The 12,051-nt window shown below is 30.6% G+C and overlaps 1 protein-coding gene across 1 annotated transcript; it reads right to left on the reverse strand.

Moving 5' to 3' along the window:
• Positions 1 to 2,769: 2,769 nt before the first annotated feature.
• Positions 2,770 to 10,945, reverse strand: LOC113550275 (stearoyl-CoA desaturase 5-like). Its single transcript, XM_026952008.1, has 6 exons — positions 10,768 to 10,945; positions 7,684 to 7,993; positions 6,172 to 6,302; positions 5,857 to 6,062; positions 5,427 to 5,612; positions 2,770 to 4,387 (listed from the first exon to the last, which is right to left on the reverse strand). The coding sequence occupies exons 1-6, from the start codon at positions 10,774 to 10,776 to the stop codon at positions 4,030 to 4,032; spliced, it is 1,200 nt and encodes a 399-aa protein (XP_026807809.1). The 5' UTR covers positions 10,777 to 10,945; the 3' UTR covers positions 2,770 to 4,029.
• Between the last annotated feature and the right edge of the window lie 1,106 nt (positions 10,946 to 12,051).

A 12,051-nucleotide genomic window follows, 5' to 3' on the forward strand; every position in this document is an offset into this window, starting at 1 on the left:
CTTTACAAACTTGAAAACTAACCAAACTTTAGTGTTTTTTATGAGCGGTATTGGTATTAATCATATACGTAGATTGCTGCATACGTGAGGTATTGTTTTTTAAACGTATTAATATGCACACCGACTGAATATTACTGACCAACAATAATACACTTTAGAAACGTAAACAACCGGCTATGTTTCATATAATATTATATGTAATACACGCTGGGTTTAATATTATAATTGGAAAAGGAAGTGATTTTCAAGTACCTACTTATCGTACAGCGTCAGCGCGCAAACAATGAATTAACATATTATATGGTTTTACATTATCGAACACGAAACGAAATCATATTTTACGGGTTCGTTGTTATACACTGAGAATTTACACGCATACATATACATATTTGATTGGCCGCAATTGAGATCAATAGTATGGTGAACTAAAAATTTTCCAGAGGCAAGTTATAAATACTTCAAGTACCTACTCATTATTATAACAGTAAGTAGCGGGGGAGAGGGGCCTTCCAAAAGATCCTGTAAAGCAAAAGCATCCTTTAAATGTTTAAGATATTGATGTTTAAGATATGCGTAAATGCAATAATACGCATTATAATATAATAATACCACTAATTATATGATTTCAGATCATTATTAACCTATTTAGTATACCAAATCAAATTACTACTCGACCAAACGGCCACCATCCTGTTTAGAAGAAATCTCAGAGACAATTGCCTCTAAAATTGTTGTTCATCACGCCACTGAATTCGAGATTGTGATCCTTAGAAGAATCTTTTGAACAACGCTACTCGTGGCCATATGTAGTATTGATTATAAACAGCACCGGATCTAGGGGGGATGATCCGGGGCCCATGCCCCGGACGTTAATCATAGAGGGGCGCAAATTTCAAATTTTAAACTTATAGTTTTTATTACATTTTAATTTTTTTTTAACACATATTGAATCTTTTGTTTCGAATTACACAAGTATTTCGAATTAAATAGTTTTAATTCAATATAGTCACACTGGTAATGACTAAGAAAAGACATTCGTCAAAAAATTATCTGGTTGTGAGTTCCGAAAAAAAGCTCTTGAAAAAAAAAAAAGAAAATAAGCGCACTTTGGCGTATTCTCATAATTGGCTGGGTAATACTAATACACAATGTTGCAGAGGTTAGAAATTATTTATAATTATTATTCTATATCATAATTATTAGATCTGTATAGTATTATAATAATTAATGATGTGATTTAATATTATTATTATTTATTAGTTTATTACTATCGGTGTTAATATAATACGTACTATTTTAGAATTTAATACCTAACCGCGAATTTGAAACAGATATAACTTCTAAAATAATAGTTTTCGGAAAATTGTGTCAATTAATTTTAATAATATATTTCTATATTTTATTGAAATAATACAGTACAATAAATATCTAATATTTTATAGAAAATTAAGAGAATGGGACAGATAATGAAGAGGATGAGAATATTGAGAAATGTGGTTCTGGGGTAATTGTCGACGAGATCAATTCTGATCATAACAAAGATAAAAATTTAAATGTGTTCGAATTTATGTCATTGAAATTAAGTGAAAATGAAACTTTGGATTTCAAAGATTGTGATACTGATACATAGCCTGAAAAAATAATAGATTCTCAAGGAACTCATATTGTTAGAATGAGAATGAACTATATTAAAAAGTTGGATCTTACTAGATCTGAAAGAGAAGGGCTATCTACTGATGTTTCTTGGTTTTTCAAAAACCTTTTTAATGGAAATCAAAGTCATCAAACTTGGCTTAGCTACTCCAAATCAAAAAATGCATTATTTTGTGTACCATGCAAATTGTTTTTAAATTTAAATGACAAAAATATGTCAAAATTGACATTAGATGGGTTTATTAATTGGAATAAAGTGTCAGCAAGAATACCAGAACATGAAAATTCTAATATAAAAAGTATTTTTGTTCATGAAAAATGCTTGAAATGTAAATTTGTGAAGGTAAAGGAATTGATATAATTACAAAATGAAATAAAATTAGAAGAAAATCATTGGAGATTAATTAAATCGCCTATAATAGTCCGTATTTTGACACACTTTAGGTCACATGCATTTTTTATTGTTGACTTTTAAGGGCGGTAATATTATGTTGTGCCCCGGGTCACATAATTTGTAGATCCGGTACTGATTATAAATTATAGTACATTTTTTTTAACAACCACGATCGTTAACAATGCAGTATATATATATATATAATACTGTAGATCTAAATGGTTCGTTCCCGTACAGCATAAAACTATAAAATTGACAATAATATTCTTGTTCTGTATTTTCTCGGTTACAGAGTGTTTCTATTTTTCAGGACGTTTTTATGGTTACTGTATTGTCCGTGTATCACGTATTCGAAATTCAAACTTTTTTTTTCAAATTCATAATAAACCCGTATTTACGTATAATTTAAGAACAAAATATTATAAAATAATCTAAACTGAAGTTTTTCAGAACACCTGCACGCCGGATGCGTAGATACGACCGTCGGGGAAATCAATAATAATAATATAATGATTATAGACTTTATGGAGCACGTATTTCTCAAAAGAAAAATATAGATACGTCCGTTAGTATAAGAACACAAATACTCGCGTAAAGGCATGCATGTACATAAAAAATGGCTATATTACTATTAAACGATCTACATATTTTATAATTTCAAATAACAACAACAACGATTATTAACATTATGATATATATAGTATGTATATATTATTAATTTTTTTCGGATAATGACTGCAGAATATTATTAAGTACCTATTCATTACTCTATTTAAACCTATATAGCGTTTAGCTGTTATAATTTTTAGCATTAAAATAAATGGTAAAAGTCAAAATTTCATAGTATAAAATGAGATAGCGATGTATACGCTATATATGTATATTCAGTACTCAAATTGATAAAGGTCTCCAGTATTTTATTTTTATAAAAAAGAAGAGATGGTATTTTGTTTTTTTAAAATAGGTTTTTTACAAGCATAATTTTAATATTTTGTATTTTATAAAATTAAATTGAATAAGATTTCAAATTAAGTTTAAAAAATTGTTTAATTTATTATAATTATGATACTGCATTAAAGTTATCGTATTGAATCTAAAAAAGTATAAATGAATATACCTGTAGTGCAGTGTATCTCGACCTAGGGGTATAGACTTGTGCTGGGGAAGCACAAGCAGTCATTACGAAGTAAATTTCATTTATTAAATTAGTTTTATTTTACAATATAGGGAAAATGAATAAAAAAAAAATGATAATTTTTTTCAATGTCTAGGAGGGAGTGCAAGATTTTTGAAAACCTACAAAGGGGGTGCAAGATAGAAGAGGTTGGGAAACACTGCTGTAGTGCATACATAATACATTTAATAGTTGATAAAGATGAATGATTGTTGTCCAAAAAAAATTATTTTAATTGCTTACAAGTATAATTGTTATTGATTTTCTAGTGTGTTGTAAATATTTGTTAGTTGATTGGTGATTTTGTTTGGTGTGATGCCGTGAGGAAGGGGCAGAAGTCAGATTGAGTTAAGCAATTTGAATGATGCTAATTTTTTTTTCAATTCAAAAAAATCTCCCTTTTTCCAATTTTAGTACTGCATATATTATTATCATTATTATTATTTATTTATTATAATTAATTTAGTTCGCGATTCCTATTATTCGTCATACATGTAATAATATCGTCAAGTAACGCAAATATTACATGCACAGAGCGTGAGAGAGAGAGAGAGAGAGAGAGAGAGAGAGAGAGAAAGAGAGAGAGCAAGTGAGAGAGAGGCACTTAATCGCCGACATACGTAAATTGATATATAATATTATAAAAGCTCATACATAAAATAAAAGAAAAAAAAAGTTTTTAAAAAATATCCTCTGGTGACGTATAATAATAATGGTAATTATTATTATCATATAATGTATAAATATATATAGATATAAGTAATATATAGTTTATTATATTTAATAACGTTGACGGGCGTGGCAACGATCAGCCCTTCTGAGCCTCGGCCGTCCGTTCCTCCAGCCAGAACAGCTCCTCGTAAGTCTCGTCGTCCGCCACCGGTTCGGACGATCCGCCGCTTTCCTTCAACTGCGGTCGGTTGTACTTGCAGTGCGTGCCGTCCCCGCGCTTGGTCACCCGGCTCCGGACCATGGCGGGCGTCGCGTACTTCTTGTCCCACACCCAGCCCATCTCTTCGAAAAAGTCGATCAGCATGGTGGTCAGATTGAAGTACTGACCGAACTCGGCGGCCCGGTAGTCCCACGGGAACGAATGGTGATAGTTGTGCCAGCCCTCGCCCAGCCCGAACATGGACACGTAAACGTTTTCCACGGGCATTATGTCACTGCACCGTTGAGTCCACGCCGTCGAACCGACGAAAACGTTTATATTATTACAATAATCAATAATACATAATATGCTATACATTTGTAATCAATAACCTAACACATACGTATTGTCGTCGCCGTCGTACACAGTGTATTCACCTATAATATTGTCGAACTTGTTATCGTATTTGCACGTTGACAATTTGGTATTTCAATTGTGTGCAAGTTTGAGACCGATACGAAATATTTTCACGTGCCGCAGCAAAAATTTAAATATCGTAAAAACCGACGTACAAACACAGATAATATTCTTTACTATAAGTTTGATCACGACATTGTTTAGAAATTTGGGGACAAAAAACCATTTGATTATAGAAAAAAAGAAAGTAATTATACAATAAATAATGATTTAATTAATTAATATTAAACAAAATGTAATTCTCTTTTTGAAATTTGACGGAAAATTCTTTAATTATATTATCTCAATTGATGGTAAACGTTAGAGATCACTTTCGATATTTATTTATTTTTAAAGCTGCCAAGAAATGTATGCTATTTATAATGATAAATAATATGATTAATTATAGTAACAAATCGTATAAAATATTACATTTATTATAGAAAATAAAGAATTGGAGCCCATGACGGGGTTAAAACAATGAAATGTAAAAAATAACATTATCCCATCGCCCTCTGTTGTGGAGGTTGTCCATTCATTTTTCTCTAATATTAAAGCTAGGTAACAATACGTGATCAATTTTACTGAACGAACGTTTTCTTTGTTGCTTGTGGGTTAGAGTGAGAAAACAATTAGTGCGCTAGCAAAAATAATAATCCTCTTAAATACATTTGATATAATGTATAGGTAGTAGTACATTTATAAGGAGAAGACCGGATAGGGATATGACTGTCAATGATTGTTTTTAAAGCTTTCGATTTCACTACAAGCGAATCACCGCGTGTACGGCGTGACAAAATAACGATAGAATATGAAATCGTTACGTATACGGTTTTAGTAAACGGTAGGACACCACATAGAATAATGTAGGTACTCACTTGGTAAATGGTTTGTTGCCGTACAGATGCGCAGCACTGTTGACCAGCCACGTCAAGTTCAAAACCGTCATCAGCCGAAACAGGAAGCACACGAAGAAGCCATTCCACAGGGTTTCCCCCCAGAGGACGAATGGCACGACCATCGGCATCAGCATAGCCAAAATCGTGAACAGTATTTTGTAATATCTGTGTGTAGAAACGGTATTAAAGATAGGTAGGTACTTATAATGAGCGCGTATAATCGCGGACGTTCAATTTAAAGGCACCACTAATGAAAATTTATTTTTTAACTACGACTATCCATGAAACGTTATTTTAACTTGGCAAAATCGAATTTTGTTAAACTCAACAATTGACGTGTAATTTTTAGAAATAAAGTGACTGTATATATGGGTGCCTTTTTAATCGAAAATATAGGTTTGAAACTTACTTTTTTTGAAACATAGCGTACGGATCCATTTCGATGTCGGTCATGTCGATCTTTTTGCCTTTTGCAATGACTTCCGGATGCTTGCGCACCATCAACCATCCAATATGCGAGAAAAAGAAACCACGCGACGCGTTGTGCGGGTCGGCTACCGTGTCGCTGTACTTGTGATGCTGTCGGTGGTCTCTGATCCAAACATACAAGCAATTCTGAGGAACAACAACAGAACGTGTTTAAGAAAAATAAAATAAGAGCGAAAAGTCGACAAAATTCCTCAAAAATATTAAACTGTAATAATATTGTATTATATAGACTTACCTGTCCAGCGACCGTCTGCCCGAACACCAGCAGAGCTTTCACCCAATCGTTACATTTGAAAGTCCTGTGCGTGTATAGCCTATGAGCGCCCATAGTGACGGAGAACGCACTTGCGCCCGCTACCAGCAATGCTAAATAATATATCAAAACATTTTAATTAAATTCTTAACATTTAAAATGTACAGATCGAGTGTATCTTTTAATGTAAAACACTCATTATTTCACAAATAATTTTTTCAACTTTATTTTTATTATATAGTATATATATTTAAGGCTTATTTTTGCTAATGAAGACTTACATTTTTAATTTCATACTTCTAAGCAGAATATTTCTTAAAGTATTTCGTGATATTTAAATTTAAATTTCCAAAGTATAGTAAATTAGTTAATTATAACTTGTTTTAACATAACCGATATATTTATTGATAAGCAAACTACAAGAATTACATTTTGTTGCGCACTTCATTCATATGCGAATTCAGAAAAATAACATAACATTTTACATAATAACCAAAAAATGGTAACGCAATTTCAATAATTTTCGTACAAAGTACTTAATAATATAGACTATGGAGTACTATAAAAGTTGAGATTTTTAAAATTTGGTTTTTATTGCTTTTAAACGAGTATTATCCTCAAAATAAGACAATATCTATGGCTTAAAGCATTGGTCAAATTAAAAATTACACTCGCAAAACTAAATACTTTGTTTGCTTTGTTTAGGAATATAGGCTCATAAATTCAATTTCATTATTACTATCTCGCTATAAAATGTAGGAAAAATAATTCGATACATTTTAATAGAACAATCGCAGACAATATACGAGTAAACTATGATAATCTTAACTTTAACGACAATAATTTTCTTAGATTATTTTTGTGATTTGTCTATGAATAATTAAGGAATTAGTATTAAATATTTAAATACAACACGATCAAGTACGAAAAAGATTATAATGTTGTCAAATTTTTATCTACGCAATTTTAGAAATTTCCTATATTTAAATTCATCTTGATATTTTTTAAATTTTAAATTTTTTATACAACATATCACTAATTTCGTAATCGGGTATAAAATACTTTTTTTATAAACAAATATTATTTATTTAATATTTGTTTATTTGTTTTTTATTACTAATACCTACTTTTAAACTTTAAACTTTAGACGCGTACAAATTTTGCAGAGTACCTGCATATGCCTTACCAAATCGAACTAAATTAGTCTAAAATACCAACTTATTAAACAAAACAAAAAAAATTATATTCTGATATTCTACTTCAGATTATATAAAATTAAAAAATTTAGTTCGTTAATACATTTTTTTGAAAAAGTTCACAAAATCACAAAAATAAGAAATAGGACATAGGTACCTAACTAGCGAAAATATTTATTTTCTAAAAAGGAGTATGATCAACTATAAGAATATGAATCACTTGGTCAACGTTATCGATTGAGCTTAGATCCTATACTAGGTATACGTGTACTAATTAGTTATCGTTCATTAGACTTACTCCACAACATGGTGAGTACCATCGTCGATGTCAAGAACAAGTACAGACCGTACAAGGCGCCCAAGTGGAGCACAAGGAACCCGATGGTGTTGAACCAGACGATCTGCCTACGGTACACGTACTCCGACCCGTTCGGGTCGTTGGGCTGCTGGCCATCGACGTCTTTCCGGTCCTTTTCGGCGGCCGCCAACTCTTTGTCCAAAATCTCCATGCTCTTCAACGCCCAGTTGTCGCCGAACTGCCAATCGAAAAACAATTTCTTGCCGAACAGAAGTTCCTGCGCTGTGGTCAGCAACGTGTAAATCAGCCTCTGCGGATAGTCTCGATATTAATCGCGAATCAATCACGTATCTACCATGATAACACGCGAGTGCACGCGTGTAAGTGTTTATGTGTGCAAGTGTAACAAACGCGATCGATCGGGCGGTATATATTAATCGTTATACCCGCGCTACGCGTTTTTATATAACGCCGGTCCGATCGTATACCGCGACAATATTATGCTAATTATTCGTGGTTACAGACTAAAAACATTATTTTTTTCCATAACACCCATGTCCCATTATTGTTTTGATCGGTCGTATACGTTGTAATAATAATAATAATAATAATATATTATACAAAACGTTATATGTATTATGTATAGATATAGGTACATGTCTAACACATGTATCAATGGGCCTAAAAGTAGTGTGAATAAAGAAGAAAATATTAAAAAAGATATATATATATTCTCTGACCATATTAAAAATATTTTATCGTAAAAACTAAGCAACTCCTCCATCATGGGCGGATAGGCCATTTTTGGCCTACTGGGAAATTTTAAAAAGGGGCCACCACATTAAAAAAAAAGTCTAAAAAGGGCCCCATCACCAAAATACAAAGGGGGGCCCAACGAAAAATTCCCGGTTTACCGGTAGGCCTATCCACCCATGTCCCCAATAAAAATAATGCAATGATTTTGGAAGGGGTGACTGTCCTACACATGAAAATTTTAATAATTTTTCAATTATGTATTACTTAGATTTCTTATTACTAATTATTAATTAGTATTAAAGTATCAGGCCAGCTATCGAAAAATGTTTGTCTCCATTCGGCACATAACATGCTCTTTATTAGTAAATAATAAAATATTATAATAACAATGGCATTCTATATTACCGAGATTTATGGGTAGGTACTTCCTATATTTATTTTAAATATCATATATGATCGGAAACAACGAATAATTAAACGGACCTAACTTTCATCTCAATCGCATTTCAGCTATCTATTATAGTTACTAATAGACGAAACAATTTTAATACGAGAGATGTCAAGAAATTCAAACATTTTTATAAAAATATCTTTAGTTATTTTTTTTATTTTCATAAAAAAAAAGCTTTAAAACCTAAAATAATGTTTACATTAAATCATAAATTGTGTATAAATAACTAAGGTACTTAACATTTATATTAAATATAACGTGATCGACGAAAGCTATAAACCATAAATTTCGTGACTTTTTGATTGTACATGACAATTCCCTTTGGTACGTTACCAATATTGCACTAGACAATGATCTAAAAGTCACATACTATAAGACAAACAGCTGATAGATACGAGTAGTGCTCACGCCTCCACTTTAAAACGGAACATCGTGCCAATAGCCTCGAACCATCTTTTAGAAAATCCAGCCAAACGTTTTAAATGTGAATGGCCTATCCATCTTTTCAATGCTTAACATGAATATATTTTTTCACACAATTTTATTTAATTACGTTTAGGTGATTTTTTAATGTGAAGAGTATCCATGTCTTTCACCGTTCTATTTATATTATATACGTCATAAAATTTTATACACACTAGTATATTATATTGTAAATTAATTTAAGTATAAAGAAACAGTAACTAAACTAAATGATATAAAATTGAATCATAAATATATAATGCTATAAGAGTAGAGAAAAATCAAATATTAAATCTGTTTTGTGTTTACCACTTTTGGCAAATGCAATCATTTTGTTTCAAATTAATGTGAGTATAATCTTATATTATTTTTGTTTTAAATTTTCTTACTTATTGAAAAAAAAAACTGTATCATATGAACTCTCGTTTCAGCACAAGCTTTGCTTTTGAAATAAACACTCAAAGATTATTTTAATTCTATATTTATATTTGTATTATTAATATTGCAATGTTTGTGTAATTATTATTATTATTATTATGATTATTATTAAAATTGTATTTTGTAGAACACAATAGTTATTTAATATTTATAAATAAATCATCTGTTTTTACATAATGTTTCTTAATGTTTTTTTTTCGAGTATTTTGAAATAATTTCAAATTCCTTCCTATTTTATAAATTACCAATCTATTCGATAAACACCGAATAAAATATAATCTGCAATAAATATTGTTTTTAAAGGGGAAAATACCTTAAAAAAGTGAGTCAAAAACCAAATGATCATTATTTTTATAGATTTTTAAATTAAAAAAAAATTTGTGTTCAATATACTGCAGTATCCGTGCACTTAAAATCACAGACACTATCCATATATAATGTATATTGTTCGAACTAAAACCAATTTTGTGACCAATTTATCAACAAACGTACAACATGAAATCCTAACCAATTATGTATTATTAGCTTATTAAAATGAACTGATCTAATATCAATCTTAAAGGTAAGGGCACCTCATGGATTTATTTAAATTTCAATCTCAAATAGAGTTATAATTTTATAAACATTTTAAGATTGTAATATTTTACATCGTAATGATAAATTAATCTGCACTTCAAATAAAAGCATACGAGTTGTCGTAGGTAATATTTTTACTTTCGAGTTTGATAATACGTCAATTATTCGCTCTGATATTAAAGCTAACAATACAAAGCTGGTTGGTTTTGCTGAACACAATTTTACAAACTTGTACGTTTGTAATGTGGAACAATACACACGTGGGTGTAACGACCTATTAAACGTAAAGTAATACATAATCATATTGTAATAGGTACTTATAAATCTGCGGCCGTCCTAAGACCACACACTGATGTATAACGTACAAATAGTAATTTAAAAGAACGAATCGTCTTCCTTACGTATCTCATAACTGCGATTCGTGTTCAATCTCTCCTATATGATTGCAGTTTGGATCCTGGTAATTCAAAATCGATACAAGGACGGCAATTCACCAATTGTATTGTTTTCCAACTTCGCATCAATAAAACATAATATAACGTGTTGGCGTGACGTTTATAGTTTAATCTTAAGCAGTAACGACTGTGGGACAGAGAAGCTAAGATTGAAGGCGAGGCGTATGGCGTGGACCCAATTGTTGTGATCTACACTGCCAAAATTAACATGTCATTATGCTCGGAAAAGACGATTACACGCTTTGAATTTAAAAATTATATTAAAAACGATTTCGTTCGTAATGACAACGCCTATATAAATGAATATAGTATTGTGCAAATCCATACAAAATAGTCTGTAAGCCTACAATGACAACTGTAATGTGTCTGTTGCCTGTTCCCAACGTTAGTCACCGCTGTTTTTGCTTTAAATTTGGAATGTTAATTATTTGATGAGTAGCTCTAAGGACTATATTACATATTATAAAATATTACATTATAAGTAATAAAAATATGTATTAAAATTATTTTTTTAAATAAAAATTTTCTATATTTTTATAGTACCTACGCATCCTAAACCAATTTAACACTTATCCTGAAGGAAACAATTTTTCTTAATATCTGTAATAAACTATTAAGTGTGTAATTTTTCACCTTAAAATTAACACATTTACAACAGTCAAATAAAATAAGATTTTATACATTTTTATTTAATTATCGGATTTTACTGAAAAATAAAAAAAAATAGTCCGATTGGTTGTCAACGAAATTTTTGAATACATTAACATAATTCATAAATGTAAAATGCATAACAATATTTTATGCAACGTGGAAAAATGTTTACACCGGTATAAATAGTGCATAGAACGTATAGTTATAAGCTGTAAGTACAAGCCAACATATTTGTACTATAGGCCACGGATTTAAACGGTAAAACATTCATAGTGGCTACTTAATAATTATCGTTATTATTATTGTGTCTACGATATTGCAATTAAATTTGCATGACCGTCGCTTTCATTTAGACATGACGATAATTTAATTTATGTTCCGGTATATTTTGTAAAAATTACACACACACACAAACACATGCACATATAAACGTGCAATGAACATTTTGTGTTGTATTTCGTAATCTAACCTATAACCCCTTTAATGTGTGTTTCGATTTCCATTTTACACGATTATATTGTAAATATTATAATCAAATGGAAATCTATCGCGTGTAAGGATATTGTAGCAGCATAACGA

This window comes from Rhopalosiphum maidis, chromosome 1, assembly GCF_003676215.2.
Source record: "Rhopalosiphum maidis isolate BTI-1 chromosome 1, ASM367621v3, whole genome shotgun sequence".
NCBI classification, from domain to species: Eukaryota; Metazoa; Arthropoda; class Insecta; order Hemiptera; family Aphididae; genus Rhopalosiphum; species Rhopalosiphum maidis.